Below are 14678 nucleotides of genomic sequence, written 5' to 3' on the forward strand. Positions count from 1 at the left end.
ATGTAACTCCATAAAATTGAATTCTCTAAATACATAGGGCTGTGCAATTAATCAAACTTTGTGACGTCCGCTTGCAGAGGAGGGACTCCCTCCTACTACATAAGTCCCGTCGTCCCATCATCTCTTCAGTCTATAGGCAAACACCTCTTCCTCGCTCCGAGCAAGGAGGGGGGTCTGGTGAGATACCTCACTCATATATCAGAAAACCTTGGTGAATTTCTTAACCTTAAGTTTTCTTTCAATATTCGCTCGGTATCTCACTGGGATATAGTAACTCCCGTATTGCCAAAGAAGTACCAGTGCAAACCCATCAAACAGGCATGTTCACTGATCCAACGCGTGTGAGACAGATTAGGCACAGTTACATCCAACCTGTAGAATCTAGTGAAAGTGTGAGGCGTCGCCCAGCTGGCAGCCGCACATATCTCTTCCACTGAGACCCCCTGAAACAGTGCCCAGGATGTGGACATGCCGCAAGTCGACTGTGCGCGCAGGCCGATAGCGGGTTCCAAACCAACGCTATTATAAGCCATGGCTATAGCCTCCACGATCCAGTGTGATAAACACTGCTTCGAGAGAGGCTTCCCCAGGTGTGACGTAGCACAAGATGCAAACAGCTGCTCCGATTTCCTGAATCCAGCCGCAGAGCGCATTCAGCCGCTCCTGCTCCTGGGAGGAGAATGGAAAGCCAACAGCTCAATAGGGCGGTATGACAACGCAAATTGGAATACCTTTGGAACAAACGCAGGATTCGGCTTTAATAAAACCCTAACCCTAACCCCTAACCCTAACCCTAACCCCGCAAAAACTGCATACATGCCGGGCTAACCGAAAGAGCATGGATGTCACTCGCGCGTTTAGCCGAGGCCAACGCGAGCAACAAAGCCGTGTTAAACAAGAGCGTCTAAAGCTCTACCTGTTGTAAGGGCTCAAACGGTGGGCGAGACAGTGCATCAAGCACCGTGGATTAATCCCACGGAGCAGCCAAAGACGGCGACACCGGCTGAAGACGGCGTGCACCTTTCATAAACCGGCAAACGATAGGGTGTTGGCCTGCCATTTTGTCCCCAAAACCTATGTGACAAGCCGATATAGCGGCCAAGTACACTTTGACAGTGGAGAAAGCCCGGCCTTTATCCAGCAAGCCCTGTAGAAACGTCAGAATAACCGGCACGGGACTCTGGAAAGCTATTTCCCCAGCTTTTGCGCACCACTCCTCGAACGCATGCCATTTCCCGTCATATGCGTAACGCGTAGAGGAAGCCCTGGCGCCCTGGATAGTCGTAATGACATTCCATGGGAGTCCAGCCGTCGTTAGGTTCATCCTTTCACGGACCAGACCCACAGAGCCATGCGCTCCGGATGAGGATGGAAGATTTCCCCATGCGCTTGCGTGGCCTCTGCGTAAAGGCAGAGGCCAAGGCTGGCTGCACAGCAACTGGACTATTTCCGCCAACCAATATTTCCCCGGCCAACGGGGGGCTATAAGGATCAGCGCATGACCCTTCTCTCGCACTCTGGCAAGAGTAGGAATGATCAGTTCTAATGGGGGAAAAGCGTACAGGAGGACGCGTGGCCACTCGTATGCCAAAGCATCCAGCCCCATTGGGGCACTCCGACCGGTTAGGGAATACAACAGAGGGCACTGAGTGTTCTCCTCTGATGCAAAGAGATCGACCTCCGCTCGACTTTATATCTCCCATATCTGGTTCACGACCACGATGTGGTCCAGTTTCCAGTCCGTGTAGCGAGGGTCGCCTCTGGACATTAAATCTGCTCCCCAGTTCCGCGCGTCCGGCACGCGTGTCGCTCTCAGCGACGAGAGGTGGGCGTTGCCCCGCATGGTCAGTCTGTGTGCCTGATGGTTTATATACGCCACCACCGTTGTGTTGTCCGTCCTGACTAGAACATGCTGCCCTCTCAGAAAGGGAAGAAAATGTTTCAGCGCCAGTGACACCGCCTGAAGTTCCAGGCAGTTTATGTGAACAAACTGAATATGTGAACTGTGCCATTTATTGCTCTGCCCTCGTATACGGCTCCCGAGCCCGCTCGAGAGGCATCCGTCGAAAGGACCTTCCTTGCCAGGATAGTTCCCATGGTAACGCCTGTAGTTAAAAAGGACGCGCGTCCCCAAGGGCGCAGCGCCAAGACGCATGCCATGGAGATCTAAAACTCGGCGATGGCCATGGCACGTCGGGTTCAGTCTGAGTGATGCAACCCATCGCTGAACCGGCCTCATATGGAGGCGGCCAAATGGGACTACTCCCAGCGCCGACGGCATCAGACCCAATAGTCTGAGGCATGTTCTGAACTTCAACATCGTCCCCCTGTGAAAAAGTGCCGGACAAGCCTGAAAGGCTTCCACTCTCTCCGCGGATAGACGTGCTTTGAACGTCACTGAATCGATGCATAAGAACGTTATGCTTTGAATAGGGACCAAAACAATCTTTTTCACGTTTATTGTGAAACCCAGGGATATTAGGTGTGATATGAGCAATCTGATTTGCGCCTTAGCCTCCTGGGGTGACTGTGTGGCTGAGGCCAGTCGTCTATGTACGTTGCTAAACGTATTCCCTTCAACCTGAGGGGCGCGTTAGCAGCCTCCGTGCATTTCACAAACAACCAAATACGTTACGCCCTGGAAGGCGAACCTGAGATATTTCCTGTGAGGGGGATAAATGGGGATATGGAAATAAGCGTCCGTCAGATCTATGCTTGTGAACCAGCCTCCCGGGCGCAAGAAGCGTATGAGAGCGGCGTGTGTCAGTGTCCTGAAACTGTACTGTTTCATGAATCTGTTCAGAGTGCGTAAATCTAATATCGGCCGGAGGCCCCCTCCCTTCTTTGGGACTAGAATGTACCTTGAGTAAAACCTCTTTGGTTTTTCTCCGGTTGCAAAAATCTGAATTGCCCTTTTGTTTTTTAGAGAGGTGATTTCTTCCTTTAAAACATGAGCTTTCTCTCCATGGGCCTACGACTGCAGTATCCCGTTGAAACGAGGAGGAGTGGACGTAAATTGGAGCCTGTAGCCGGGGGGTTACAGTTTTTATAACCCAATCTGACGCACCACATGCATGCCACTCACCAACCTCTCTGCAGGTCCGGCCCTTCTCTCCTTCGTGACGTGAACTGTGAAGGCCGAACGGCCTTCTGCACGCATTTTGTAGGGCTTGGAACACGCCCTCTGTAACCCTTTTTGGAACCGGGTTTGTAACAGAACATCTAGGGGGGACGGCGACGGCGTCTGGCAGGCCTGCCGTACCCTCCTGGTCTCAGCGCCTCAGGTAGCGCGCCGTTATTCATGGCTCCCTGAGCCGAAGGGGCCGCACGGCCACCTGGCGCCGCCCCGCGAGCGGTTGGTTTCCTCGCCCACGCGCCACTGTGCTCCGTCGGCTTGTTCTGGCCCCGGCCGGCCCTGTGGGTTGGGTGGGGCTGACTCTTCTGGATGCTGTAAGCCGGCGGAGGAGCGCGGTGTTGGGTGAACACCTGGCCGGGTGTGTTGGCGGGGAAAGGCGCTCTTCTGGGAAGACACAGTCGCAGCGCCTCACCCTCCCTCTTTTTCTCCTCCCAGCGTTTTAGCATGACGCCGTAGGCTGGGCCAAACAGGCCCTTCGGGTCCACAGGCACGTCGAGGAGTTGGGTTTTTTCCCTCAGAGAGAGACTGGACAGGTTCAGCCACCTTGCTCTCTCCTGTGCGACCATCAGCGCCATGGCCCTTCAGGACGCTTGGACAGCGCTCCTGTGAAGGCGTAGGCATAGGTCCGTCACAACGCACATTTCATCCCACAGGGCTGGGGTGGGTGACGAAGACACGTCGCCCTCCAGCTCCGCCTGGTAGGCCAGCAGCAGCGACGGTGCGTTGAGCGCTCTCACTGTCGTGGCCATCGCCTTGTAGCCCTTCTCGGTCATTGACGACTGGAAGCAGTCGGCTCTGGACGGCAGTCCAGAACAAGATGTCAGCTCCCGACATCTTGTTCCCGCACATGCAGGACTTTGTCGGAGGCTTCCCCGAGCCATCGGTTAGGGTAGGTTCAACCTCAGACTGCATGGTCTCCGCTTATGACCAGCCGCTGTTTGGTGACAGGTCAGCTTTTTAGCCTCACAGAGGTCAGATGTAGCGATGTAGGCTAGCGTTCGATGACCGAGGGGTTAGCTCGCTCTGGGAACAATATGCTAGGCCGTCTACAACTTCTGTCCGAGAGGTGCTTCTAGGAGCAAGAAGAGGTCAAAGACTGAAGAGATGACGTGACAACGGGACTTATGTAGTAGGAGGGAGTCCCTCCTCTGCAAGCAGACTTCACGTCTGTTGGCCAGTCACGACTGGCGTAGTGTAAACTTTCTTCTGGGGGACAGCGCGAAGGGCGTGTCCCATAGTGAGATACCGAGCGAATATTGAAAGAAAACTCTGCTCAGAACTGCTCACGTCGCATACTAGTTTATGTCACATACAGCGCCAGCACAGGGAAATAAACAAACATGTTGGATTATTTCCATGCGTCTGACGGTCAAGCTGCTCTGGCAGCTCTAATAAACTTACAGGAGTCTTTCCACGAAATGTACAGGATATGTACAGATTAGGGATAGGCACGAGTAGTAAATTCCAAACTCGAATGATCGAAGGAATTCCTCGAGGATCAATCGAGTACTCGTTTAATCAAATCTATTTTTAGAATGCAACGCATCTGCATCAGGAATAGGCCTAATGATGAACGGCAATATTGCCAACCAAACATGTAATGCTTATTCTCCATCAAAACAGTCAGTTATCAGAGTATTCATTATTTATTTTTGCAAACGTTCAAAACACATTTTCCTTGCAAAAATAAATATGTGTCTCACAATTTAAATTACGTCGAACCAAGGCCTGTAACGGTTTAAAAAAACAAATAACCATTGCAAATAATTTAAAGCTGCAAATAAAATGGCAGCAAATGGACAATGGAAATACTCAGCGTTGTGATGTACACGGCCGGGATCACAGCTGCGTCTTTCGCCGGTGAATATAGCCGACACACTTGGTTGCTGCGGGTCTGCTTTCCCGAACTCACCGTTGTGTTTCAAATCAAATCAAATCAAATCAAATTTATTGTCATTTTGTTGATTGAACAACAAAACAAGAAGGCGTTTCACACGGATCAAGATCAAACATAAATTTCAAACAAACAAACAAACAAACGTCCCAATGATGAATAAATAAATAAATAATAAATAAAGTCCAGTGAGAAGATCTGGGACGCTGGTGCATTGAGCATCCTGACAGCCTGAGGTAGGAAGCTGTTCCGCAGCCTGGTGGTGGAGCATCTTAAGCTGCGATAGCGCTTCTTGGAGGGTAGGAGCTGAAAGAAGCTGTTCAGTTTGTTTACGTCCACCCCGTCTCTGCTGCTTCCGCCTCCGGGCAGTTGCGGGCACGGTGTCAGTGTCCATTAGTATCCTGTGTTTGCGTAGTATGTCCAGATGCCAGCGAATGCCAGTGATGTTACTCGCTCTCAATGTCCTAATGTTTAATATTGTTTCCCTGTCATAAACTATGTTCGTAGGACGTCTCACATTCAAACATTCAATTTCAATCTCACAGATCTCAAGAGGGGCCGCTGCGACTGTGCGCGCCGCCAGATAGTCGCCCTCGCCCTAAAGCTTTGCTTTAACCGCCTCTCGCCATCTCTTAACTTTTTGAATTCTGGCGCGCCTGCACACGGATGCGCCACACAGAAATTGTATTAATTTAATTTGCTTTGTGCCCACGGCATGCGTTAGTGGCGCCACACAGAAAATTTATACATTTGCTTCAGAAAACGTTGTTTGTGTGTGTATATGCAAACTCGAGTTTGCCTGTCCACCAACCGAGTTCATTTGTAACGAGGAGTACTCGAGTAATCGATTCCTCACGCCCATCCCTAGTACAGATAGTATTATTGAACAGAGAAGGATCTGTAATTATGTTTTGGTTTTCGCGGCGCAGATAAGAGAAGAAGGAAGATTCTACGCATGCACTCAGACATGGTGGTGTTGTGTGATGGTGTATCACAACACCACCTAGCCGCCTGACATGCTAACCCAATCTAAATCCACACACTTTTGCGTCACTGTATGCACGAATATTTCCTCCCGATAATGCTTGTCTAAACGCGGAATAAGAAGTGAAGACGCGACGCCCTTTTTGCGTCTTCTGTTCAGACCGTCATCATGTAAACGTAGCCTCACAATCACAGTCGCTTACGATGAATTGGCAAAGAAACAAAAACACTAGACCACAACCCCGAAGACGGCAGGACAGATGTCGATTACAACCAATTGCTCTGTCTTATTTAATTTTCTAGTATGTTTATTTTATTCATTGAACGTTTTATAGAAATTACAGAACAGCTGGATACATATTTATTTGTACATTATATTCAATTTGAACATTTTCTATTTTTTTTTTATTTGAACAGTTTGGTACTGTGAAGTTTTGTGTTTTTTTTTTAAAATGCCGAATAAATGCATTTTATTTTCAAACTCAATAAGAATCGTTAGAAGAATCGTGATTTCAATCGTGACCTAAAAAAATTGTGATTCTCATTTTTTCCAAAATCGAGAAATCTGATATTTTGAAGCAAGTACGGAGAATAGGCTCATATTCATTGGCTATATATATTTTGGGGTTGAATTGATTGATTGATTTTTACTGCCGCATCTTCATATCGTAATTGATAGTTGTCGAGATTTTGTTGGTCTTTTTTTCCCCTCTGTATTTCTCCCTATTTCTTGATCTTTATTTGTTATGTGCTTGATCTAAAATGACTTCAACTCGCCTAACTTTCACAAAACTTTACACTGTGGTGGCAAAACCGACTACCAGGGTCAGAAGGAGCCTTTAGTCCCTTGAAATGTAGTCCTGGGACCAAAGCTTCTGGTTCATTTTGGTGGAAACGTGACTTTAGAAAACAGAGTTTACATAGACAGCTTAAGCCCTGACTGCTGTTGTCTGGGCCTAACTCTCGTCGTTCCTTCAACCTCTGGGATTAAAGCTTCTCCCTTTATAGTCAATTGGATGTCCTCTTGGCTGCTTGTCACAGAGTACATGTTCAGTAGATGTAGGGCTCGACCTCCCAGATTCAATGTAATTGACCTCTAAGAACGTGGAACAACGGAGGTGGAGGTCTGATGTCTTTCAAGTCTCTCCTTGATACCCTTTCTTTCCTTTTTACCCCTTTCTGCCGTACGTCTCCTGAGGGCCTTCATGCTGTCTGACTTAATTTTATGTCTGACCCCCAAAGCTGAACTCAAGCCTCCTGTCCAGACCTCAGGTCTCCTGCTAAGGCTGCCCAGGCAGACTGAGAGAAGGAAGGTTGGAAGGACCAATCCCAAGTCTCTCTGTAACCAACCCTTTTGGGGCAATTGGTGTACATGAGTGTCGGACAGGTAACGGCTGCGGTGACCTTACGAGTACATGGCTTTAAATGGTTATTTAAAATGTTTGTCTATGGCCCATCCTCAGACACAATGGTGATTTAAAAACCTGTCTTGATGTGCTTCCTCTGTGAACATATGGCCTACTGGAGCACATGGGTGCTGATTTGGCCTCCCATTCCTTCTGCTTAGGTATGAAGTGCATACTGTCGGTACAAACAAACTGTGTGTGTGTGTGTGTGTGCTCTTGTGCTGACTGTAATGCAGCCTGTCATATATAGGTTAACACTGCTCCCTCAGGCTCAGTGGGGAGGCTGTGAATCAGCCTGCTACTGAAGGCTGAATGACTGGTTAGCCAGATGATTCTCTAATTGTCAGACTTACTGGCTTTATGGCTTACTGTGGTGCTGCCAGGCAAAACTGTCCACATCCATTTAAAGCATTGGTGCCTGGTTGGAGCGCTGGGGAGAGGTCGGGGGCGCCTGGCCCTCCCTCTCTCTTGCACTCCTCCCTCTTCAGCCTTGCAGTAGCCGGAGGGAGGATGGGCGGGATGGGTGTTGTGGCGGCCATGTCCTTTCCACTGCTTTCATCCGCATATAGGTAGAATTTGTCACTGGCCCTCTTCTGTCTCTGCCCTCCCCCACCCCTGATCCCCTATTAGCCCTCGCTCTGATAGGATTACAGCTTCCACTGTTTTTTAATCAGCGAGTTATATAGTACCCCTAGTGTGTGTGTGTGTGTGTGTGTGTGTGTGTGTGTGTGTGTGTGTGTGTGTGTGTGTGTGTGTGCGTGCATGCGTTTGGTTTGGTTCAGGCAGATCAGGTTATCACATCTTCTGTACAGATTTTTGACCTTTGTCAGAATGCCTTTTCAGATGTGATACGTTTGTTAAATTTTGCTCTCAGCTATTGCTTTATTTAATTTCATATTTTGTCATATTTCTCTGAAATAATAGTGTGTTCCATATACCTCATACACCACCCGCACGAGTTGCTCTTGTGATGTAATTTCCTTGCTTGCAGCACTTATAGCGTTGCCGTTTGTCTTTGTGAGTCATTGGCTAATCATTGTTATTTTTAGCTACATAAGCCTCTTTAGCAAACCAGCTCGAAAACAAAAAAACCTTAAAGTGACCAACATGGTACAAATACAAAGTAAAGAAGTCTCTTTATGGGCGCAGCCATTTGTCGAGTTTTACGGTCAGCCTCACTGAACTCGGTTGACTCTCAGAATCCCGTTTGGGACCGACCAAAAAAGGGCATTCCTCTGTGAAATGCCGCAAGAAAGCTGGGAGATCTCCAACTTTGCAACTCGTGCGGGTGGTGTATGAGGCATCACACCATAAGCTCAACCTGTCATTATGTCTAGAAATTAAACAAGAAAACGCAGTTAAGCAGGTTCCTCAAAATATATATTTTTGAACGTTTCTTGGTTTTGTAGAACTCTAATTGTACTGAACATTGAAGTGGATACATTTTAATTTGTGTAGTTGCCTAGCAGCATTCAGCAGTGGTCAAATTGTGTGTTATGTATCAAGTGCACAACATCACACTGGGTCATTCCGGACCATGAGATGCACCATGCGGGACTGCCTTTTGAATGTACAGTATGTGACTTAATGCTCATCCCTCTGTATTGTAGTGTGTCTGCAGGACCGTTTCAGACCTTGGGCGTTGGGAATGAGATCTTTATTGTGAAAAGGGGGTCAATTCTTTAATGCTGCAGGTAACACAAATTATAACAGTGCAGCGTGTACGAGGACAGATGCAGACGCATGCATCAATGCAAATTTGCCAATGCAACTCGCATGCACAATCCTTCCTCCCTGTTGAGTGAATGCTGAATGACCCTCGTATATGGGTCATGCTACTACTGACATGCTTGGAAGAAGGATAGTAGGCATAGGCAGAATAAAACCAAGTAGAGTAGGAAAATGTATGTTCATATAAAGATCTTTTATCAGGCCTACAGAGGAACTGTTTCTATGATGACAGAGGTCATTTCTGTGGTCCCAGTGTGGACAACAACAAACCAACCCAAACATTAAGGGCCCTATCTTGCATCCGGCGCAAGTGACTTAGTCACTGGCGCATGTGTCGTTGCTAGTTTACAACTGGCGCAGAGTGTTCTTTTCCCACCACCGCCACTCGCCGGTAAATTAGGGATTGATCATGCGCCCCAAGGGGCGGTTCAGCGGAAGGAGGAGGCGTGTTCTGGCGCAAACGGTATTTTGCCGTTTCTGAATACCATTGCGCTACTGACCAGGAAATACCTGGTTTAAAGTCAGTGGCGCGTTGTTCAGATGCTATTTTAAGGGCGCATGCATACATGCGCATGTGATGCATACGGATTGCTTGTGCACCTCGCGCATACACTTTGCTTCTCCCATCTACCTAGCCGCACATTCTTGGTAAATTATTTGGGAACAGCTGATGCAGCGGTAATAAGTTGTACTTTTAAATCAATGCATCTGCAAACACCGTACAGCAAACGCATATTTTCTTGACAGAGACATCGTGTAGGCCTACATGCCCATAACTTTTAGGATTGATGAGTATTTGATCGTGAAAAACATTGTTTTACCGCGAGTGAGTGTTAAAAAGAATGAATGAATGCGGGCGCGCGTGTGTGCTCTGTTTAAACACACGCAAACTAAACACGTAACGCATAATACAATCAATGTCTTATACCGCGGGGACACATGCATATTAGGATAGCATACAATACTGATAAGAAACAATGTTTATAATGTACTGCGTATATCATTAAATAGAACCACAGTTACCGCATAGGCCTATCATATGTTATATATACGTTTTCTTTGCCGAAATGTATTTGAGGACTCAGTATTTCTGAAGTTGTGGAAGAAAACCCCTTATTCCATGTGTGAATTAGGCCATATTATTTGGCAATAAACTGAGCCATTTGCAGTTTGAAATTCATGTGCATCTGTCTCATCGGAGACTGCAGACGCGCTGTCAAAATATCAACTCGTCCGATTCAAATGCGCTCATGGCTCTTAAAGGGGATGGGAGCTGGCACTCTCATTGGTTTGATGGACGTTACGCCCAAACCACACCTACGGGTAACTAGGCTGCTTCAGACCAACCCTTTTGACACTTGCGCCGCGACGCAAGTGTCATTTATCCGCCTGTAAAATAGCGATAGCGCCGTAGAACCGCCCACAAAGCTACTTGCGCTTTGCGCTTCCCACTTGCGTTTCAGACCGTTAAAATAGGGCCCAAAATGTGTTTAGTCCATTGTTTTAGTAGGCTAGATGCCAATGGAACAATGCATCCTTATGCCTATTATTTCAAGCAGAAGTTGATCAAGCATAAGGCAATGTAAATCGTGTGTGTATCTGTTTGGAAACTTTCCATAATTTTGTCAAACACAAGAATCTGAGATTGTCATTCTCAAAAACAAGTACTTTTATAGGATGTACATTGACAGGGTGCTTTATTTCCTATGGGGTTACATTGCAGCTCGTTTCATGGCTCTTGCTAAATACTGGACCAATTTACAAAAAATGTGTTCACCTTAGTGGTTTAGATGGTAGAGGGGGGCAGGAAGGGGTCCCTGTTGGAGCACATGTCAGAGAGCTCTGAAACCAGTTAATGTGAAACCCCGTGATGACACCACTCGCTGGTATTCCCGCCCCTCTGGCAGCAGAGCCCTCCTGGGGTCTCATTTATAACCGGGGCTGAAATTGGCGTACGTGACTTTCAAACAAACTCTGACCCATGCGTACGCATGGTTTGGAGGAAAAAGAGAATTGGCGACAAAGATGGTGTGGTGAACTGAAGTCAGACAGAAGAATTTTAGTGTGAGAAGAACGATTATGTTTTATCATCGCCCTTCATAAATTTAATTTCAACCCGTATCATGCATTAAAACTATTTAATCAGAATAATTTAAGTCAACTGTTATTTCTCAGTTATAACTCCGGAAACATCTCCTTAGAATAGAAAAAAAAAAAAAATTCTCTATTTAATCCCGTCACTCCATACTGTCCACTGACGGCGCGACTGCATGGAATAAAGTATCTGTCCAACATGTGTCAATAACATAATATTTTTATGTGAAACTGTAAACACATAATCAAATGTCAATTAAATCCCAAGTGTGGAAAACCAAGCCACACTCCTCATCACAATCGTTGTCCGTTACTCTTGATGCTTTTCATGACGAATCAGGCATTAAAAAGGGGTTATGTTCAAGAACATTTTACGTGGGTGATTACAAACTGATTATCCAAGCTGTTCTCGGTCAGTCTTATTACCGTAACCCTATAAATACAGAGGTGAGCGCCTCGGTAATGCTGCACCATATGGCACTTCTGGCGGACCATGCAAATGGCAGGATTCGGAGTGAGAGGGTCTTTAGGGACCATAACGATTTATTGGTAGGCTACATAAAAATATGTACCTTTATGTCAGACCACTTCTTTTTTAATTCTGGGACTGTGCGCTCCTTGCTACTGACAGAGTTCACTGCTTCAGCAACATGTTGCCACTCACTCTGCTTTTTGTTGTTGGCGATCCCAATCCTGTGACCGCCGAACAAAACTACTTTTCGGGCCTCCATCTCACCCACAAGTGTCTCCACTTCAACCTCCGTGAAATTTGGCTTTTTTGATTTTCTCAGTCCTTCTGCCATTGTTTCCGACAAGACATAATACTTGCATCTGAGTCTGTTTTATGTGCAGATCGCATTCATGAGGTCATTTGCATTGACCATTTATGGTTAAAAAGGGGCGTGTACAGGGCGGAACGTGAAGCTGATTCAGCTGCGCACACTTGTAGGCACTCTGTGATTTATGAAGCAAAGATTGCGTACGGTGTGCGTACGCAGGGTTTTATAAATCTGAATATTTTTTGGCACACGCAAAACTTGGCTTTTGGGCGTAGATACACTTGTAGTAACGATCCCACGCACAGTTTTATAAATGAGACCCCTGGTCTGTGATGAACCAGCCTGTGAGCAGTTTATGTTGTACTGTTGGTTAGTGGTTGTGGCTTGCTGGTTGAAGGGCAGGGACTTTGGTTACATTTGGGGTCGACCATTTCCCATGACATCATCTGTACACCCCTTCAGCAGCGCTAGGAAGTCTTGGCTGTAGACTTCTTGAGTTGACAAGCTATGGTATCATTCGGGAGGTCATGGTCTTGCAAGGGACAAGAATATAATTTGAAATATATTTTTGGATAAAGTGCAGTCCTACCTTCTTCTTAATGCACTTTCAACGTTTCCCATTAGTCTCAAGTGTTACTTAAGCATTCTCTAACAAGTATCCTTTTTCGCTTTCCATGCTGTTTTTGAAGGAAAAGTTAGGGTCTGGGAGTTGCTCGAATACCATTTACATATGTTTGACTTATACAAATAATTTCCTCTACAGAAATCCCATGGCGACCGTGCAGAGGACCAACAAGAAAGTAAACAATGATCCATCACTGCGCATTCAGAACCTCTCTATTCTCATCGGGCAGATCAAAGCCTACTATCAGGTAATGAAGAACGGGTTCTCCTTTATGTTTAGTTTGGATAGCATGACATTTGAGAAAAAAATAAAAATCCTTCAGGACCAAGGATATCTCAAGAATATCTTCTCTATATTGAGCACCAGAAGATAATTTTCAATGTAATGTATATTTGCAAACTAATAACATGTCTATGAAATTTAACGATTTTATTTTATTTTAGCTATTTGAATAAAAATGTCCAGGACACGTTCTTTAACTAAACAGTATGGTCTTGGATTTGGGTCGATGCAACCATCGACCCAAATCCAAGACCATACTGTTTACTTTTTCAATGTAATGTATATTGGTTGGATTGTATTCTTTCACAGTATTTTTATATTTCACATATTTTCACATTAATACGTGAAATATTAATATTTCACATATTTATTCTCCAATAAAATGTACCCTTATGGGTTATGTGCAAATTACTTTTACTACCATCTGCACTCTGGCTTTAACTCGCGATGTAAATCAACTGAGTAAATCATCTGTTGTGCGGCATCAGCCATGCTGACCAGTAACTGAACGTGTGAGAGCTTGCCCAAGTTAAGCAAGCTGTCTTTGTGTAACCATAGAGATATCTTTTCCGCACTACAGTACAATTAATAACCATCGGGGTTTCCCTGAGGGATGGTCTCAGAGGATGTGATTGCATACTGTATTTTTAATAATCGTATCTTCATATCGCATTGGAGGTTGATATTGTCTGAACTTCTGAATTGCATCTGCGTTATCATAACTAATATAAATGTATCATATTTGCCTTTTGTGAAGATAATTGTGAGCAACAAATATATGGCAAATGGCAAAAACAATAAGAAAATGGTGGTATTTCATCTGTATTGGCACAAATAAATCCCTCAAATATTTAGTGTCTGAATGTAACATACCTCTAGTAACCATAATAGCAATCCATTGGTTGGAGTCTTTCTGTCTCATCAGCTCTCCTCCATCTTGGCCACAGGAATCTTGTTAATGGTTTCCTGGTCATATTGTTTCAACAATAAGCCTATTGTATTGCCTTAACTTCATAAGCCCCGCTAGGCCTTCTCAAAACGCCAAGCAGAATAATCTGTCACCGAGCCAAAAGCACTGGCCTACGGCCACTGGGGTTAAGTAGACTTAAGAAGACCAGGAGGATGAGGGCAAGGGTCTGAAAGACCTCAGGTTACATCTAGACTCTTCAGAGACGCTGTTAACGTGTATTTTTTAAGCAACATTTGTGATACATTTCCCTTGTCTAATATCTGTAAGTCCATAAGAAGGTACATTTTTGGCTACGTTTCTGTTCTATAAAAAACATAAATATCAAGTCAGAATGACGAGTCCATTTAGAATATTATGGCTCTCGCTCCTCTAAGGTTGTCCGCCTTATCCTCTCTCCCTGTATTCAGACCTCATGGTCAGTCACTATTTCTCCAGCCACGTGTCTGTAAACTGTTTTGCAACAGACCCCCTGCAGCTTAAGACCACCCTGTTGTTGATCCCCGGCCCGTCTCCATCAGCCTTCCCGATGCCTTCAGGGACTTCTCCAGAAGACCCCTCGTGTTAGTTTGGTGATGTGAGGGGGTGTCACTCCTGTGGAATGGGACAATAGTGGACGTTTCAGACAAAACCTAAAGGCTTTTTATTGCATGGTACTTTGTAGACCCAAAGTAATCTAATTTGTGAAAGGGTTTGAGTACAACAAAGAACAACAAGGCATGTTTGAATCCCTGCATATAAGAGGGGGGCTGGAGTACTTCAGATGAACACCCTTTGATC

General features: G+C 45.9%; 1 protein-coding gene across 1 annotated transcript in view; it reads left to right on the plus strand.

Moving 5' to 3' along the window:
• Positions 1-14678, plus strand: part of ccdc88ab (coiled-coil domain containing 88Ab) — a 114527-nt gene that overhangs the window by 12952 nt on the left and 86897 nt on the right. The window contains exon 3 of the mRNA XM_056608878.1: positions 12788-12896. Within this exon, the coding sequence (XP_056464853.1) occupies positions 12788-12896 (109 nt within the window). The remainder of the gene's footprint in view (positions 1-12787; positions 12897-14678) is intronic.

This window comes from Gadus chalcogrammus, chromosome 15 (assembly GCF_026213295.1).
Source record: "Gadus chalcogrammus isolate NIFS_2021 chromosome 15, NIFS_Gcha_1.0, whole genome shotgun sequence".
NCBI lineage: Eukaryota > Metazoa > Chordata > Actinopteri > Gadiformes > Gadidae > Gadus > Gadus chalcogrammus.